We start from the raw sequence: 21,119 nt of genomic DNA on the forward strand, positions 1-21,119 counted from the left end.
CCCTCCTCCGCTTGCAGATTCACTAATGACCAAAACGATTGTTTGTACATTACTTTACACGGCTGGAGCAATTTTAATAAGTTACATTGTTTCCTCATTCGACTTTCATTTAGAAATTAATGCGAATCGAGTAGTTAGCAGAAGGTTGCGATGATACTACTCTTAATTCGTTATAGGTAGAGCTTCCTATTTTGATGTATCAAGCTGTATTCTTGCATCAGTCTATTTTCATTTGAAACAATCTATTTCACTTCCAAGCAACTCATTTCACCCACTTAAATACAAGCAGCATTACACGAAAAATATCCTATACGCGTTCATTTTTCATACACATGTCATAACCCACATTTCAGTGTTGCATGTGTGAAGATGTAACAGCATCTACAACCTTCGAATGGAGTTAGGTCGTACTTTCACAGATATGAGTTGTATGTCCATAACAGAAAAGTACAACACATATTCGGGTCTAATCTTCGTATCAGCACAGCTAACTTAATACATCAGACCATCAGTGAGTTTTTATATATGATAACTACGTTGTCTGGATCAGGGTGAGTATTATTTTACGTAATGGTGCAGTATAGTCGTCAAATGATAGTACACGTAAGAGTAACATCCATTCATGAGGAAGTTAAACAGAGAATTGCACCGACGTCGACAGTAAAATAGTTCTTTTGTGTCCCTGGTGTGGTGAGCAAGATTAGGGTTCGTACCCAGTCATACAGTTATTTTTCCTTCGCTCCACCCATGAATACAGGAGGTCGGTAAGTCCCTAATATTTGTACAAAGTACACATCACGAAGCAATGGACACTGACTCTCAGTATTGCCAGTGAGTTGCGTATAACTTCACACCCATTTCGTTTCATGAACGGCTCAAAATACTGCAGCAAGAATACTGGCAGTAAGCGTCCTGACTGTTTTGGATTCCTTTATGTCCCCAAGAGTAAGAACTCTGGGCAATGATATTCTTATTTTAATAGAAAACATGAACACTATAGTAGCTGCACTACTTGACATCTTACGAGCTCTCAAAGAAGAAAATCAAGGATGATCAAAATCAGTACACTAGTCTTAGAATAACCTAACATATTTTTTTGTGCGCTTCACATAATATGTTATAATTATTGTTACATACATTTATACTAGAAGTACATTCTATAATATATCAGGCACTTGCGATCTTCGCTTGTTAGGAACTCAGTGATATTTCTGCATGGAGGTAAAAATAAGGGGAGACGGCGCTACAGAATTAACCCTGTACGATGTGCTGAAGCCGGCGTCGCCATATTAGATGCTCCAAAATTTTAGCAGACTGTTGTTTACATAGAAATTGCTTACAATTGCTTTTCGTTCGTAATTTATGTTGTGTGAACGAGACATTTATTTTAAACAGCAAATATTACAGTGTTTCTGCTAATTACATAGTGTGAGGAAGGCATTTTCAAAGGTTTCTCTGGCCTTAAATGGGTATTTGCTCCAGTAATACGACGCATTTGCCCTCGTAAATGTAACTTTCTTTTTTAAATGTATATTTCAAGTAACCAAGAAGAGAAGTACAAAGTGATGCTTTCGTGATCCTTTTAAATCCTCTTCTACGGTATTTGTTTACACAGCTGATGAATCTAGATCTCCGAAAATAATGCTTACTTCTTTAGAACTCCGAAAATAATGCTTACTTCTTTACTGGTACTGATTCTTACTCGCTCCACTTTCAACTTACGAAACATATACACATCATGTTTAATGTTCATGTTTACAAAAAGAACTTACTTACTTTTCTTTGTTAGTCCATAAATGTGTGCAATAAGGAAAGAAGTAAGCAAGGCATGCTGTCATGACTTGTGGACGTCAATAAAGAGAAAGATTCCTGAAATGTCAAAGGAACAGAATTGCATACTGGTACACTTCCATGCAAAACTATGGCTTGGTTTTATTAGATTGTCAATGTTCGGAGCCGCAGGTATATTAATATATATAAAGCTTCCCCGTTTACAGGGACCTGATAACTATTTTTGTGCTCAGCCAGAAAGTGATGGAGAACACACTGACCATAATTTCCAGCCTGCAACTCCACATTTCTCTTCATACTCACTCAAAGAAAATGTTCCTACTTGCTATTAACTCAGCGGGATCAGAAATTGTGACTATAAATAAAATTTTTGAGTTGTAACTGATTAATATACTCAGTAAAGGTTCACGTGCACAAGCGAATAATATTCCTGAAAACAATATTATGTCCCTATTGGAAACAGCACTATTAGCATTTTAGAGGTGACCTCTACAGTAAGTTCCAAGTAAAGTGGTTATCGCCCTGACTTCAAATCACAGAAAGTTAATTACTCCCCTCAGCAGTGGAAAATAATCTCGACACTTGCCACGCCGTTTGTCAACAATACGGGCAGCACACAGAGAATTACTTCTGTGAGAATTGAGCGATCCAGGAGAATTTACAGTCCTCACGAGCTCAGTTTCTACTTTTGACGAAACACTTTTAGTGGCAGCCTGGTTGTGACATGATCCGAGGCACAGTTACAGGTGTTTGACTGACGCGGACAGATTAATCTCTCGGTGCGAAGTGTCTCCTCTTACTGCCCCTCTCGCTTTCTACATCTACATCTACATCTACATGGATACTCTGCAAATCACATTTGAGTGCCTGGCAGAGGTTTCATCGAGCCACCTTCACAATTCTCTATTGTTCCAATCTCGTACAGAGCCCGGAAAGAATGAACACCTACATCTTTCCGTACTAGCTCTGATTTCCCTTATTTTATCGTGGTGATCATTTCTCCCTATGTACGTCGGTGTCAACAAAATATTTTCGCTTTCAGAGGAGAAGGTTGGTGATTGGAATTTCGTGAGAAGATTCCGTCGCAACGAAAAACGCCTTTGTTTTAATGATGTCCAGCCCACATCCTGTATCATTTCTGTGACGCTCTCTCCCATATTTCGCGATAACACAAAACATGCTGCCTTTCTTTGAACTTTTTCGATGTACTCCGTCAGTGCTACCTGGTAAGGATCCCACACCGTGCAGCAGTATTCTAAAAGAGGACGGACGAGTTTAGTGTAGGCAGTCTCCTTAGTAGGTCTGTTACATTTTCTAAGTGTCCTGCCAATAAAACGCAGTCTTTGGTTAGCCTTCCCCACAACATTTTCTATGTCTTCTTTCCAATTTAAGTTGTTCGTAATTGTAGTACCTAGGTATTTAGTTGAATTTACGGCTTTTAGATTAGACTGTCGTAATTGTAGTACCTAGCTTTATTTATAGATGGGCGCAGCAGACTGCCGAATGGAACATCTGCTGCCAACCGCTCTAGGCACCGGTAGCTGCACGTGTATTGTGACAGAGTTCAGTTTGCTTCGGACGCAGCACTGAGGTCTGACAGCGCCAGTAATCGCCGAGGGAGCCGGCGATGTATGCACTGCCCGATGGAGAGAGATTGCACGACCACGCCGAGGGCCGGATTCTGCGAGTTTAAGTTGAATGGATCGTTGTATTCGGGTAGTGCAACTTTCACTTGCGTGTGTGTCCGTCCGTCGAAGTGACCTCATGCCATCAAGCTGTCAACTGGCGGTTTTATACTCCGACGTTTCCCTTGCCTGACTTGATTGGCACCGACCGATGGTTCGTCGTTCGGTAGGTCGTCTCAGTGGACGACGTGTATCTGGTTTTTCGACAGTTTCTGTGTTCTTAGCGTTCATGTCTACCTGCAGTTCCTCTTGTTGCTGTATAGTGACCGTTTCAGCATTGTTTGAGTTGTTTGTAGAATTCTCTTTTGCGGTTCCATGTGCATCTAGTCAGATTTTGAATAGGCAGTTTAGCCTTAACCCTGTCTGCGTACTAGGATTTGGTGGAGCCAACTTATGTAATTAAATGCTTGTCATTTGACGATGTTAACTGTTATTCTATCGTGGTATTGGTTATCGCATCTCAGGTGGATTTTGCGAGTGCGCTGGTCGGCGTTTAAGCGGTCCCTAGTTTGAGTTGCCATCTTGTTAAGTGAGCATAACTCTTGGCTGAATGTCTCACCGCTTACGCAACTGTAGGGACTTTTCTCAGGCCTAGCCGAGCGGTCTAGGGCGCTGCAGTCTTGGATTGTGCTGCTGGTCCCGGCGGAGATTCGAGTCCTCCCTCGGGCATGGGTGTGTGTGTTTGTCCTTAGGATAATTTAGGTTGTGTGTAAGCTTAGGGACTGATGACCTTAGCAGTTAAGTCCCATAAGATTTCACACACAACATTTTTTGAATAAGGCCTTCAGCCGTCACTGCAGTTTGTGTTAGCCAGTTTTTTAAAAATATTGTTTATAAAAAATTATTACGTTAAATAAATTGACTAGCCCCGTCCACACCTTCTCCTGCTTCCCTAAGTCCCATGTCTCATATTTGTAACCTCTGATTGGGACATACAGTTGCACATTCTAACCAATTTTTAGCTTTCTAGCTTCATTGTTTAGCGCCAAATATTTTTCAAAAAATAATGTATTTAGCGAATTATAATCATTAGATCATTATGAGACTTCACAATGTTAAAATTAATATACTGAAGCATACATTGACAAAGTTTGGAAAAACTATTTTAATTTTTCAATTTCACTCTTAGGTTATGGTGCAATTCTTTGTGTGTTATGCATAGACATGTTATAATGACGCGCTGGTAGTAGTGAACTAGGTTAAGTCCCATCACTTCTGTATCTCTCACAATGGTACAGAGCTTGCTTCGCCACAAGTGCAGCAGTGTCATTATACAAACATCAAAAAAAGTTTTGCATCACCCAGTACCCAGATCTCCTGAAGATAGACATTGACTGTGGATATTGTATCACAGACATAGTCCCTTTGACTGTTCAGAGATGTCACTAAATCCGCCCAAAGATGTAAACAACCATGCATGAGCAGCGCCTATCAGACGGAGGGGTCCGACAGCCGATCAGTTCCAGTCATTCCACCAGGATGGAGGTACACGGCTCGTGCTGTCTGTAGTTTAGCCATCCCTAGACGGTCAATACCGCGGTTTGATCGCGTCCGCATTGTTACTTTCTACCAGGAAGGGCTCTCAACAAAGGAAGGGTACAGGCGTCTCGGACTGAAACAAAGCGATGTTGTTCGGCCATGGAGGAGATACAGACAGGAACTGTAAATGAGTTGCCTCGCTTAGGCCGCCCAAGGGCTACTACTGCAGTGGATGACTGCTACCTAGGGATTATGGCTCGGAGGAACCCTGACAGCAACCCCACCATATTGAATAATGCTTTTCGTGCAGCCACAGGACGTCGTGTTACGACTCAAACTATGCGCAATAGGCTGCGTGACGCGCAACTTCACTCCCGACGTCCATGGCAAGGTCCATCTTTGCAACCACGACACTATGCAGCGCGGTACAAATGGACCCAACAACATGCCGAATGGACCGCTCAGGATTGGCATCACGTTCTCTTCCCCGATGAGTGTCGCATATACGTGAATGCCATCCTTCTACCAATAGTGCAACCATAACGGCAGCGTACTGGCGAGGCATTCGTCTTCACGGACGACAATTCGTGCTCCCATCATGCACATCTAGTGAATGACTTCCTTCATGATAACATCGCTCGAATAGAGTGGATTGAAAAGGGCTGTTTATGGACGACGTGACCCACCAATAACTCGGAGGAATCTATGTCGAATCGCCGATGAGGAGTGGAACAATCTGGACCAGTGCCTTGATGAACTTGTGGATAGTATGCCACGACAAATACAGGCATGTATCAATGCAAGAGGACTTGCTACTGGGTATTAGAGGTACCGTTGTAAACAGCAATCCGAACCATCACCAAAAAAAAAAATGGCTCTGAGCACTATGGGACTCAACTTCTCAGGTCATTAGTCCCCTAGAACTTAGAACTACTTAAACCTAACCAACCTAAGGACATCACACACATCCATGCCCGAGGCAGGATTCGAACCTGCGACCGTAGCGGTCTCGCGGTTCCAGACTGCAGCGCCTAGAACCGCACGGCCATTTCGGCCGGCGAACCATCACCTCTGAAGGTCTCGCTGTATGGGGGTACAACATGCAATGTGTGGTTTTCATGAGCAATAAAAAGGGCGGAAATGATGTTTATGATGATCTCTATTCCAATTTTCGGTACAGGTTCCGGAACTCTCGGAACCGAGACGATACAAAGCATTTTAACGTGTGTAGTTTGCACATATCTCATTTTGAAATCTTAACTATGAAGTGTCATTCAGTGTGAGGCTAATAATAGCAAAACAACAAATTAATTTTTGAAAGGATGTTCCAGCATTTTTTAAATCAATAATTGTCCCCATTAGGCAGTTTGAAATGTGGTGGTCAAGGGAGGCAGGATTCGGTTACGGTTGTGGACGGGGCCGTAATCAGATACTATTGGTTGCCTTTTACAGTTACACACTATTTATTTTAAACCAGTAATTCCAACTCAACAATAAATAAAAATACCACACGTTATTAATGAAGGAATAAACAACTGTGTAAATAATAGTGTTTTCAGTGAGTTACAACTTAGCAAATCACCATTAAATACAGATACAGCCGATAATGTTTTGAAAGCAAGCCACTGTGAATGGGCAGAAGGCCTTACATGCCACGAATGGCAATAAGTTAAGAATTGTTTAAAACTAGCTGCAACTTACAAATTACAGGAATCGAAATATTGAAGGCAAGTCGCCACAAACACACCAGAAGGCATCAGACGCCAGAAATGGCAGTAAATAAAGTTTTATAGGCTTACTGCGTAAATACAAACACCAAATTAGAATTTTAAGGCAAGTGACTACAATCCCGGCTGAAGGCCTTACACGCCAAGAATGGCAATAAATTAAGAATTTAAGAACTCCCTGCAATTTACAACTTACAGGTATTCAAATATTAAAGGTAAGTCGCCACAAACACAGAAGAAGGTATCAGACGCCAGGTATGGCAGTAATAAGGTTTTAAGGCTTAATAATAAAATACAAATACCAAATTAGAATTTTCAGGTAAATTACCACAATCACTGCTGAAGGCTTTACACGCCAGCAACGGCAATAATAAAAAAAAAATTAAAAACAGCAAACACAATTGCAAAGGTTTCTTAAAAAACAAGCAACTGGTCACCAAACGGGTGAAATAAGAAGATGGAAAACTTCGTAACACAACCCTTAACGTCCACTCAACACTGCACTGCTAGATTTATTCCAGAAGGCAACCAGAACTATTAACTAGACATATATAACCTTTAATGTAGGCATTACAAGGTATAGTAATAAGTAATACAATAATAAAACATAAGGACCAGTAGATAAGTTCCTTAAAGGGTACTGAAGCAGATTATATCCGCAGAAGGTGTGGACTGAAGGAGAGTTACACTGAACTACTGTCCATCAGACCTTCTTTTAGAACATACGTGTCTTACAAGAACCAAGCGGCCACAGACGGTGCTCAAGAAATCAACCTATGAGAAAGTCCGGCAACAAACACTTTCGCGAGCGATGAGATAGGCATCCAAGAGTTGCATTCCCTTCACAAGATGGTAACTCAGACTAGTGGCAGTCTATCGATTGACTAAAGATAATCTTGCTGAAGCTACCTGACGTTCGATAAACCAAATGCAACGATGGCACACTATGCCAAAGCCGAAACCGGTTGTCTCCACTAAGTACCCGGAATAGTGGGCTTAGAGCGCTCAGAACGAGAAAGGAATCCCTACCACCAGAGTAGAAGAATCATCTACCAGCCTACAATCAATAAAGCTGTCATAAGTATACGCCTTACCGGACAGCAGTGGCAAGGCGAGGAAACATACACTAACCCCTAGGGCAGGTAACTGGGGCGTTGGCGGCCACCAGCAAGAAAAATTATCGCTGGTTGAACTTAACAAATTGTAACAAGCTGAACGCAATAAATAGTAATAAGAAGTCGAGGAAAGCTATTCCGATCCGCCTTCCAAAAGAAATCCACTCGCTGCTCTTCGCCTCGGCGACGCTACGAGCAGCAACACGAACCCAAGTCACTGGAGAATCGCGAGATATCACAATGGTAGAGGTATCTCTTCTCGGATTGAAATGCACTCATCTTAAAGTTTGCTGGATCCGGTTTATGACGAGATCGTGCTCCCTCGGGACTACAGCCCTTCCATATTGCAGTCCATGCATGCCGCCAGCGGTCCTGGCGTGTTCCCGCTCTGTGCAGACCTGGCTCCTGAGTCCGCAACTAAACTGACCCACTCACACGACCCGGAGAAAAAACGAAGGCGCCCCAAAGATAGGGCAACAGTTACTACATATCGATAACCGCCGCTGCTGCCACTAGCGGACTGGCAACGCTCGCGAAACCGAGTGGCGGCTGTCAACATTAGAAGGAGACATGCATCCGCTACCACGCCAACTATACGATACTGTCTGGTCTCCAACAGAGGGTGGAAACCTACAAACAGCACCAACGCGAGCCGCAGCATGGTTCACAGTTATGATGATATTTAAACTAGTAACTTCTATATCTGATAGTGCACAAGACCACATTATGAATAAAGGAGTCGTCACAAAAGCTTGGACCCTGTAAAATGGATATTTTTATTCAATAAGTACGTAATTAATTTTTTAATAATGACATCCTATCCTTTGTAAAGTGTACATTCTTCTTAAATAGGTGTTCCACAAATATTTTAATAGATATTTTATTAATAGCACGTTGTTTCACACTTTGGTTCACACAATATTGTTCTTTCTTTTTAATAATAATTTATTTGCTTCATTTCCCAGAACATTTTTTGCCAGAACCTCTCTGAGTCAATTTATCAAAAGTAACCTGCTTCATTTTATTCTGAATTTCAGCAATTTGCAACAGCCAACATGGATTTTGAATTGCCCAATAATGCATGTTATTCAAATTAACATTTCCATGGTTTGTGAATGTAGCCTCGTCAGTAAATAAAATTAAAGTAATCAATGAGTCGTCCCTCTGAATCTGAAGTTGAGCCCATTGGCAGAATTCAATGCGACACATGCAATCCGTACCAGTTAGTTCTTTGCGGAGACTGATATGGTAAGAATGATATGTCTGGCAATACAGAGCACGAACGGCAGCACTACTCTGCCTCATGCCAGATTCCCTAGAAATTTGACGCGAAGTAACACAAGTATCTCGAACCACAGTGGCAATCGTACCAATTTGCATTTCCTCGTTAGTAACTTTCCTTTGCTGGATATGTTTCCGGCGTGTTAAAGATCCAGTTGTTCTCAATTTATCATACACATATTTAAATGTACGGCGCATATGGTGAGTACGTTGAGGACATCTTTCAGCGTATAAGTCTATAGCTCTCACTGAATTTCGTTGGCATTCTCCGTAAATGAGAAGTATGTCGACTTGTTCTTCGAAGGAATACATCATTCACATTCGCTTGATTCGACGATATTAGTGTTACCGTTCATATTAGTGTTGTATTGCGAAACCGTCACATGGTGTTTACATGTCAATGGCAGGTTAGATAGATACGCCGTATTCGGCGAATATTTACTATTTCCACGATATAAGAGAGAGAATTATCTGAGCATGTGCTTCGATAAGTGCCGAAGTGATGAGGAATACGACTCAATCCATGATAAGAAGATTGCAGCACTGCATTGATACCAATGGTTATCACTTCCGACACCTGTAAATGGACGTTCATTCTACCTCTGTGACCTTCGTTGACCTTCAAAGACCTCACTGTTACACATCACTGGATTCTTCTCTACAGCCGCTAACAAAAAATAAGTACCAAACTATAGCATCCCATTAAAAAAAAACTCATATCTCTGACGCGATCCCACCTAGCAACAAAAACACCTAATGGTCAGATCCACTTGTTAAAGGACCGAGACGGCCGCGGTTGGCTCAGGAGAAATCGTCGGTGCCCAGAATTGGCGACCACTTCCCTGCTACCAACGATCATTATATCCTTGCATGAATTGTCGCTGGTGGCGGCGTAATCTGCTAACACCCCTGCCAGATGAGTAGACGGCCACTGAGATTTCTTTTTCCAGTGGCATGCTGTGGCACTTTTTTCTCTGAGCCTTACATCACTACCTTCCAAAAGCTTGTGTCAGACCATATTAAAGGGAGATCACTCACTGATCTGCAGATACCATTGTTTCTGAAATCACTAAATGGGTCAAAGTCTTTTATTTCAGTCATCTGCCGACGAGTCTAGTGTGCAATAAAAGGCAGCAAAAGGAAAGCTAAAGTTTTAGATTTTGCTTTCAAAAATATCATTCATGCAGGAGCATCGTACAGATGTAACATCAATTCGGCCGTCGTACCAACTCTCGTGCGGAGTACACAGCTACAGACATACCTTGTGTTGAACAGCAACCGAAACAATGGAAAATAAATCGCCAGGTCCAAACGGAATCTCAGTTCAGATTTACAGAGAGTGGTCTTTGGCACTAGCCCGTTACGTAGCTTGCATTTATGGCGAATTTCTTGCCCAGCGCGAAGTTCCAAGTAACTGGAAAAAAGCGGAGGCAACTCCTGTACATACGTAGCGTAAAGTTACTAACCAAAATTGCTGACCAATACCCTTGTCGTCGGTTTGCCTCAGAATTCTTCAGCATGTATTTATTACGTACATAACAAATTTCCTTGATAGAGAGCAGCTTCTTTCCATATATCAGCACTGATTTAGATATCTTATCTCGTATGAGTCTCTAATCGCCCTTCTCTCCTACAATGTCCTGAGAACCACAGATGACAGGCGAGACGCAAATTCCGTTCGCTCGGATTTCCGTAAACCATTTGACACAGTGTCCCATTGCAGCCTGTTAACAAAGGTCCAAGCATACCAAACAGGCTCTCATGCACATGGTCCAGTCACACTGACGTAACCAACGTCAATCTTCGACGTCAAAGTGCAATAACCTCTCACTGACGGCACGTTGAACCATTAGCAGTGAAGGGCGTATAAACCGTGTCGGTGGGATGCGGAAAACAGTGTAGTCGTTTGGAAACGGAACGATTTATCTGATGGCACTATCATTGGATTTCCGGCCAAAAGTGGAAGCATTTCAGAAGTGACTAAAGTTGTAAACTGTTCACGTGCCGCTGTGGTTAAAGTATACCGTGTATGGCAAAATGGCGCTATCCAAAACCGGCTCTGAGGCAACTGTAGTGCACCATGGGCCATAGATGACAGGGGTGAACGACGGCTGTGGAAATGCGTATGGGCGAATAAACGTGAAACTGTTGAACAGCTGGCCACTCAAATGAACCAAGGGGCTACCAATACCGTCTAATCAACGACCGTTCAGCGAACGTTGCTGCGCATGGGACTCCGCAGCAGGTTCCTGGTGCGTGCACCCATCAGGTACGAAGGATGGAATTCGCCCACCAGTACCACAACTGGACCTATGTGACGATAGGTGGCCTATTCACAGGACAAATGAGCGATGATCTGAGTGGCGTGAAACATCTGAAAGCAAACACCCTGCAACCATCGTCGGTAGGTTTCAGACTGGAGGAAGGAGCGTTAAGGGTGATCTCGTCGTTCTTGAGGACATAGTGGATCAACACAAGTATGCCTCTATGCTTATGGGCCATGTTAGTCCCTATACAGAGTCTGTTTTTCCTCGGCACGATGGTATCAGTCAGCAGGACAATGCAACGTGTACGCGCGTGTTGCGAAGAGCACGAGAATAAATTTACCAACCTGGCCACCATACTCCCTGGATTTGGACCCAATGGAGAATCTGTGGGACCACTTCGATTGGGTTAATCGCGCGACAACCGACATACCCAGCGCAACTGGCCACGGCACTTGAGTCGTCATGGCTCCAGATCCCTGCCGGTATCTTCCAGAACCTCACTGACTCACTTCTCGCACATCTCGCAGTGGTCCGTGATGGCTTTCGGAAGATTGTTACAGTGTACGTTAAATGGCTCGAAGACATTTCAACCCTCCGAGCACTAATTTTTTCGGAGTGAAAGATATTAATGTGCGGTTTAATTACTGTGGTAGTTAGAAGCAACAATGTGAAAAAAAACTATTTCCCACAGTTTCATTTTACAATGCGGGAGGGTTTTGGGCCTGCAGGGTTATTCGTAAGTACCTCCAGGATTTGAGAATACGACTGCGCAAAAACGACAGGACATACAGAAAACGGACACACATAGATGGCTAGAGTATCTCTCCAAAATTGTAACTCACACTACGGTGCCCACTCACTATCGACACCATTTCTGACGGGACAGGCCGGCCGAAGTGGCCGCGCGGTTCTGGCGCTACAGTCTGGAACCGCGAGACCGCTACGGTCGCAGGTTCGAATCCTGCCTCGGGCATGGATGTGTGTGATGTCCTTAGGTTAGTTAGGTTTAACTAGTTCTAAGTTCTAGGGGACTAATGACCTCAGCAGTTGAGTCCCATAGTGCTCAGAGCCATTTGAACCATTTGAACCATCTGACGGGACAAACGTCCATAAGTGTGTGTAGCTCACTGATACGAATTGTCCCGGAAATCGCGACAGGAACCTGTTTCGCGAATCTGTTTATTGGTTTGCCTATTTGCAGGCACAACTAATTCGAAGCAACAGTACGAAGCATAGGGTTAACACCGAAATATAAAGACAGCTGAACCTACAGGTGCAATCTGCAATTATAAGAATTCTGTAAACCATTGGCAGGCTTAGCTTTACTAGTGGGACGCTGACAGAGAGTAATAGGCGCAGCAAATTCTCACTGGTTGTCTGATAACCTGTCGTGAGACACTTACGTCCCGATGGTTAAGTAATGGAACCCAGAATACTGTCCCCGACGGTGAATGTTCATCAAAGACAAAGCTCTCGTCTAGACCGCTTTGTTCTGTACACGGAGTGGACAGAAAGAGTCTGAAAACCTTGTGAGGCTGTCGTAGGGTAGATTGCGAAGAAGAACAATTCGATATGCTGCGCCATTTCCGAACTCATTAGCATTGAAGTCAGCTACTCAGGCAGTTACGCGCGCAAATTCAAGAGGCCCGTCAGATACAATTATAGCGGCCGTCACTAGAATACGCATCTCAAGGTCATCTCAGTCTAACAGCGTCGCCAGCTGGCGATAATTTCAAATATTAAGAAAAAATGTTAGACACATAATTTTTTTACTACATCCTGTGGGCAAAAGCAGAAGTTCTGACATTTGTTGTTGTTGCGGTCTTCAGTCCTGAGACTGGTTTGATGCAGCTCTCCATGCTACCCTATCCTGTGCAAGTTTCTTCATCTCCCAGTACCTACTGCAACCTACATCCATCTGAATCTGCTTAGTGTATTCTTCTCTTGGTCTCCCTCTACGATTTTCACCCTCCACGCTGCCCACCAATGCTAAATTTGTGACCCCTTGATGCCTCAGAACATGTCCTACCAACCGGTCCCTTCTTCTCGTCAAGTTGTGCCACAAACTCCTCCCCAATTCTATTCAGTACCTCCTCGTTATTTATGTGATCTACCTATCTTTTTTTTTTTTTTTTGTCGTCAGTCTACTGACTGGTTTGATGCGGCCCGCCACGTATTCCTTTCCTGTGCTAATCTCTTCATCTCAGAGTAGCGCTTGCAACCTACGTCCTCAATTATTTGCTTGACGTATTCCAATCTCTGTCTTCCTCTACAGTTTTTGCCCTCTACAGCTCCCTCTAGCACCATGGAAGTCATTCCCTCATGTCTTAGCAGATGTCCTATCATCCTGTCCCTTCTCCTTATCAGTGTTTTCCACATAGTCCTCTCCTCTCCGATTCTGCGTAGAACCTCCTCATTCCTTACCTTATCAGTCCACCTAATTTTCAATTTCGTCTATAGCAACACATCTCAAATGCTTCGATTCTCTTCTGTTCCGGTTTTCCCACAGTCCATGTTTCACTACCATACAATGCTCTACTCCAGACATACATCCTCATAAATTTCTTCCTCAAATTAAGGCCGGTATTTGATATTAGTAGACTTCTCTTGGCCAGAAATACCTTTTTTGCCATAGCGAGTCTGCTTTTGATGTCCTCCTTGCTCCGTCTGTCATTGGTTATTTTACTGCCTAGGTAGCAGAATTCCTTAACTTCATTGACTTCGTGACCATCAATCCTGATGTTAAGTTTCTTGCTGTTCTCATTTCTACTACTTCTCATTACCTTCGTCTTTCTCCCATTTACTCTCAAACCATACTGTGTACTCATTAGACTTCATTCCGTTCAGCAGATCATTTAATTCTTCTTCACTTTCACTCAGGATAGCAATGTCATCAGTGAATCGTATTATTGATATCCTTTCACCTTGTATTTTAATTCCACTCCGGAACCTTTCTTTTATTTCCATCATTGCTTCCTCGATGTACAGATTGAAGAGTAGGAGCGAAAGGCTACAGCCTTGTCTTACACCCTTCTTAATACGAGCATTTCGTTCTTGATCGTCCACTCTTATTATTCCGTCTTGGTTGTTGTACATATTGTATATGACCCGTCTCTCCCTATAGCTTACCCCTACTTTTTTCAGAATCTCGAACAGCTTTCACCATTTTATATTGTCGAACGCTTTTTCCAGGTCGACAAATCCTATGAAGTGTCTTGGTTTTTCTTTAGCCTTGCTTCCATTATTAGCCGTAACGTCAGAATTGCCTCCCTCGTCCCTTTACTTTTCCTAAAGCCAAACTGATCGTCACCTAGCGCATTCTCAATTTTCTTTTCCGTTCTTCTGTATATTATTCTTGTAAGCAGCTTCGATGCATGAGCTGTTAAGCTGATTGTGCGATAATTCTCGCGCTTGTCAGCTCTTGCCGTCTTCGGAATTGTGTGGATGATGCTTTCCCGAACGTCAGATGATATGTCGCCAGACTCATATATTCTACACACCAACGTGAATAGTCATTTTGTTGCCACTTCCCCCAATGATTTTAGAAATTCTGATGGAATGTTATCTATACCTTCTGCCTTATTTGATCGTAAGTCCTACAAAGCTCTTTTAAATTCCGATTCTAATACTGGATCCCCTATCTCTTCTAAACCGGCTCCTGTTTTTCTTCTATCACATCAGACAAATCTTCACCCTCATAGAGGCTTTCAATGTATTCTTTCCACCTATCTGCTCTCTCCTCTGCATTTAACAGTGGAATTCCCGTTGCACTCTTAATGTTACCACCGTTGCTTTTAATGTCACCAAAGGTTGTCTTGACTTTCCTGTATGCTGAGTCTGTCCTTCCGACAATCATATCTTTTTCGATGTCTTCACATTTTTCCTGCAGCCATTGCGTCTTAGCTTCCCTGCACTTCCTATTTATTTCATTCCTCAGACACGTGTATTTCTGTATTCCTGATTTTCCCGGAACATGTTTGTACTTCCTCCTTTCATCAATCAGCTGAAGTATTTCTTCTGTTACCCATGGTTTCTTCGCAGCTACCTTTTTTGTACCTATGTTTTCCTTCCCAACTTCTATGATGGGCCTTTTTAGAGATGTCCATTCCTCTTCAACTATACTGCCTACTGCGCTATTCCTTATTGCTGTATCTATAGCGTTAGGGAACTTCAAACGTATCTCGTCATTCCTTAGTACTTCCGTATCCCACTTCTTTGCGTATTGAACTTCAGCCTACTCTCCATCACTACTATATTGTGATCTGAGTCAATATCTGCTCCTGGGGACGCCTTACAATCCAGTATCTGATTTCGGAATCTCTGTCTGACCATGATGTAATCTAATTGAAATCTTCCCGTATCTCCCGGCCTTTTCCAAGTATACCTCTTCCTCTTGAACCCCTTCTTGAACAGGGTATTCGCTATTACTAGCTGAAACTTGTTACAGAACTCAATTAGTCTTTCTCCTCTTTCATTCCTTGTCCCAAGCCCATATTCTCCTGTAACCTTTTCTTCTACTCCTTCCGCTACAACTGCATTCCAGTCGCCCATGACTATTAGATTTTCGTCCCCCTTTACATACTGCATTATCCTTTCAATATCCTCATACACTTTCTCTATCTGTTCATCTTCAGCTTGCGACGTCGGCATGTATACCTGAACTATCGCTGTCGGTGTTGGTCTGCTGTCGATTCTGATTAAAACAACCGGGTCACTGAACTGTTCACAGTAACACACCCTCTGCCCTACCTTCCTATTCATAACGAATCCTACACCTGTTATACCATTTTCTGCTGCTGTTGATATTACCCGATACTCATCTGACCAGAAATCCTTGTCTTCCTTCCACTTCACTTCACTGACCCCTACCATATCTAGATTGAGCCTTTGCATTTCCCTTTTCAAATTTTCTAGTTTCTCTACCACGTTCAAGCTTCTGACATTCCACGCCCCGACTCGTAGAACGTTATCCTTTCGTTGATTATTCGATCTTTTTCTCATGGTAACCTCCCCCTTGGCAGTCCTCTCCCGGAGATCCGAATGGGGGACTATTCCGGAATATTTTGCCAATGGAGAGTTCATCATGACACTTCTTCAAATACAGGCCACATGTCCTGTGGATACACGTTACGTGTCTTTAATTCAGTGGTTTCCATTGCCTTCTGCATCCTCAAGTCGTTGATCATTGCTGATTCTTCCGCCTTTAGGGGCAATTTCCCACCCCTAGGACAAGAGAGTGCCCTGAACCTCTATCCGCGCCTCCACCCTCTTTGACAAGGCCGTTGTGAGAATGAGGCTGACTTCTTATGCCGGAAGTATTCGGTCGCCAATGCTGATAATTTATCAAAATTTAGGCAGTGGCAGGGATCGAACCCGGGACCGAAGTTTTGATTAAGAATCAAAGACGCTACCCTTAGACCACGAGTTGTTAAAAACCCATCTAATCATCAGTATTCTTCTGTAGCACCACATTTCAAAAGCTTCTATTCTCTTCCTGTCTAAACTATTTACCGTCCATGTTTCACTTCTATACATGGCAACACTCCATACAAATACTTTCAGAAACGACTTCCTGACAAATCTATACTCGATGTTAATAAATTTCTCTTCTTCAGAAACGCTTTCCTTGCCATTGCCAGTCTACATTTTATATCCTCTCTACTTCGACCATCATCAGTTATTTTGCTCCCCAAATAGCAAAACTCCTTTACTACTTTAAGTGTCTCATTTCCTAATCTAATTCCCTCAGCATCACCCGACTTAATTCGACTACATTCCATTATCCTCGTTTTGCTTTTGTTGATGTTCATCTTACATCCTCCTTTCAAGACACAGTCCATTCCGTTCAACTGCTCTTCCAAGTCCTTTGCTGTCTCTGACAGAATTACAATGTCATCGGCGAACCTCAAAGTTTTTATTTGGTCGGACTGAAAAAAATGTATGAACATTCTCGAAGTTTATAGACGCATGTGATACATATTTTCTTGTTAAAACATAACAGTATTCCGAGACAAAAAAGTAAATGTGAAACTGTGCCACTTGTACAACATAAAATTTCATCGCTGATGAATTTGCGTTTCGTAGATTTTGTAGAAACTTCCAGCGAGAAAGTTGTTAAAAACTATGAAATTAGTTTTGGTAACATCTGAAATATCATTACTGTATCGTGTTACGTATGAACCCATTTTATTTACGAGAAATTTTTTTATTTTATCTGTTACTGACCCTTCATCACTGCACACATCACTCAAATCGCTGATTACGCTACACAAAAGTGACCATAGGTAGTTTCATGCTGCTATTTCCATTCAAGGCGAGCAAAATTGCGAACGAATTTGTGCGAATGATTTTATGAAACTCAAGTTTTATGGAAGTGTACTGTAAAACTAATGGCCTCTAAACGCGATTACTGCATTGAACACAGAACATCGTTCCTGCTGCAGCAAAGAGTTTGTACTCCAATGAAAATTTTCTTCTGTCTGTACGCTTTCGGAATCAGAAACCTAGTGAACGGATAGGACAAAGAGCGTAGGTCCCTGAGCCAGAATAATTATTGTTTTCACAGAGATCACCCTGTATTTTTCAAGCTGTCGGACAGTCTGCTCTGTTGTAGTATCGAAGCACAATTCCGCGTACTAACTTTTTGATTTCTGTTTTCATTTATCCACCTTTCTTGGAGAATCAGAACACGTGCTCACATATAGAGGTTCTGCCGATGTTACTGCACTATTAATACAGAATGTTGTCGATTGAGTCCGCAGCTCGTGGTCGTGCGGTAGCGTTCTCGCTTCCCGCGCCCGGGTTTCCGGGTTCGATTCCCGGCGGGGTCAGGGATTTTCTCTGCCTCGTGATGACTGGGTGTTGTGTGCTGTCCTTAGGTTAGTTAGGTTTAAGTAGTTCTAAGTTCTAGGGGACTGATGACCATAGATGTTAAGTCCCATAGTGCTCAGAGCCATTTTTTGTCGATTGAGAAACATCAGCAGATTTTGTTGTCATTTTGAAACTTGTGCAAGTTTATGTTATTCCTGGTTACTTACTCCCTGCAATAGTTCATGATTCTAGGTCAACTGAAAGTACCCTTTATGTTTTCTATGTCTACGTGATTACTCTGCTATTCACAATAAAGTGCCTGGCAGAGGATTCAATCAACCATCTTCATGCTGTTTATCTACCGTTCCACTCTCGAACGGCACGCGGGAAAAACGAGCACTTAAATTTTTCCGTGCGAGCCCTGATTTCTCTTATTTTATCCTGATGATCATTTCTCCCTATGTAGGTGGGTGCCAACAGAATGTTTTCGCAATCGGAGGAGAAAACTGGTGATTGAAATTTCATGAGAAGATCCCGTCGCAACGAAAAACGCCTTTGTTTTAATAATTGCCACTCCATTTCACGAATCATGTCTGTGACAGTATGTCCCCTATTTCGCGATAATACAAAACGAGCTGCCCTTCTTTGTACTTTTTCGATGTCATCCGTCAGTCCCACACCACACAGCAGTACTCCAGAATAGGGTGGACAAGCGTAGTGTAAGCAGTCTCTTTGGTAGACCTGTTGCACCTTCTAAGTGTTCTGCCAATGAATCGCAGTCTTTGGGTTGCTCAACCCACAATATTATCTATGTAATCGTTCCAATTTAGGTTATTTGTAATTGTAATCCCTAAGTATTTAGTTCAATTTACAGCCTTCAGATTTGTGTGACTCATCGCGCAATCGTAATTTAGCTGATTTCTTTTAGTACTCATGTGAATAACTACACACTTTTCCATATTCAGGATCAATTGCCACTTTTCGAACCACACAGATATTTTATCTAAATCATTTTGCAAGTCCTTTTGATCATCTGATGACTTTACAAGACGGTAAATGACAGCATCATCTGCAAACAATCTAAGACGACTACTCAGATTGTCCCCTATGTCGTTAATATACCGGGTGATCAGAAAGTCAGTATAAATTTGAAAACTTAATAGACCACGGAATAATGTAGATAGAGAGGTCAAAACTGATACACATGCTTGGAATGACATGGGGTTTTATTAGAACCAAAAAAAAAAACACCACATATTCCTAGACGAGTGAAAGATCTCTTGCGCGCGTCGTTTGGTAATGATCGTGTGCTCAGCCGCCACTTTTGTCATGCTTGGCCTCCCAGGTCCCCAGACCTCAGTCCGTGCGATTGTTGGCTTTGGAGTTACCTGAAGTCGCAAGTGTATCGTGATCGATGCTCTAGGGATGCTGAAAGACAACATCCGACGCCAATGCCTCACCATAACTCTGGACGTGCTTTACAGTGCTGTTCACAACATTATTCCTCGACTACAGCTATTGTTGAGGAATGATGGTGGACATATTGAGCATTTCGTGTAAAGAACATCATCTTTGCTTTGTCTTACTTTGTTCGCTAATTATTGCTATTCTGATCAGATAAAGCGCCATCTGTCGGACATTTTTTGAACTTTTGTATTCTTTTGGTTCTAATAAAACCCCATGTCATTCCAAGCATGTGTGTCAATTTGTACCTCTCTATCTACATTATTCCGTGATTTATTCAGTTTATCAAATTTATACTGACTTTTTGATCACCCAGTAGATCAGGAACAATGAGAGAGTTTGCGAATATCAAAGTATGTGGTATAAATATCCGTATCTTTTGGTTGCATTGACTTAGATTCACCGCCAAGGGACTGTTTACCTTGATATGCGACATAAATTTCAGCTTGATTCATTTACCATTTCCTGAGAAAAGAGGCTTTAAATAGCGGAACGGACAGACAGGCAGACAACGAAGTATTGCTGTAAGGGTTCCCTTTTAAGCGACTAAGCTATGGAACGCTAAAACCGACTGTAGTACAAGGTACGAATGTGAATAAATCTTGGATTCGTAAGATATTATGCCGCTTATCGAAATAGTCGTCGCGTAGCGAGAGGAGAGATTTTCGAGACACGGACAACACGTGGCACATTGCGGACCACAAGCAATCTTTGGAGACGGACGCAGGACAGGAGGAAACCTGGCGCCCTCCAGGCCTTGCGGGCGATGCCGCCAGTGTCGGGTGTCCGAGGCGGCGGAGGCGCGCGCCACGCCACGTGACCCTCACCTCCTGGAGGTGCCGGTGTGCCTGGAGGGGGCCGAGGTGGCGGAGGGGGCGGGGGCGGCAAATCGCCTTATAAAGGCCTCCCGGAGGCGGCCGCCGCTCCGTCGCTACTCACGAGAACGCTTGGTGAACGCTCTCCCACCCAGCTGTCCAAGCCCTGCGCACTTAGCTGAGGTAAGCAAAGTTTCAGAGCCACCAATACATCTGCGTACTGCTCCGGTAGCTAACGTGCAGTGCATGTTGCAGGACATAGGATACGAGCTACGCCTCGCGATTTTAGAACGACGGAAAAACATTTATCTTGGTGAAATGTTCAAAAATTAGTTAATCTTTAACCTGTTCTAGCAACGAAGCCTATCTATGGAAGGACTGACATTTTGTCAAGATCTGAATGACTGAAACTGTGTGCCCGACCGAGACTCGAACTCGGGACCTTTGCCTTTTGCGGGCAAGTGCTCTACCATCTGAGCTACCGAAGCACGATTCATGCCCAGTCCTCACAGCTTTACTTCTACCAGTATCTCGTCTGCAAGGTTCGCAGGAGAGCTTCTGTAAACTTTGGTAGGTAGGAGACGAGAAACGCAGAAGTAAAGCTGTGAGGACCGGGCGTGAGTCGCGCTTCGGTAGCTCAGATGGTAGAGCACGTGCCAGCGAAAGGCAAAGTTCCCGAGTTCGA

The 21,119-nt window shown here is 43.0% G+C and overlaps 1 protein-coding gene across 1 annotated transcript in view; it reads left to right on the forward strand.

Moving 5' to 3' along the window:
• Positions 1–805: 805 nt before the first annotated feature.
• LOC126484812 (alpha-tocopherol transfer protein-like) overlaps positions 806–21,119 on the forward strand; it is a 114,449-nt gene continuing 94,135 nt past the window's right edge. The window contains exons 1-2 of the mRNA XM_050108409.1: positions 806–831; positions 20,347–20,617. Coding sequence (XP_049964366.1) covers positions 806–831; positions 20,347–20,617 — 297 coding nt within the window. The remainder of the gene's footprint in view (positions 832–20,346; positions 20,618–21,119) is intronic.

Source organism: Schistocerca serialis, chromosome 6, assembly GCF_023864345.2.
Source record: "Schistocerca serialis cubense isolate TAMUIC-IGC-003099 chromosome 6, iqSchSeri2.2, whole genome shotgun sequence".
NCBI classification, from domain to species: domain Eukaryota; kingdom Metazoa; phylum Arthropoda; class Insecta; order Orthoptera; family Acrididae; genus Schistocerca; species Schistocerca serialis.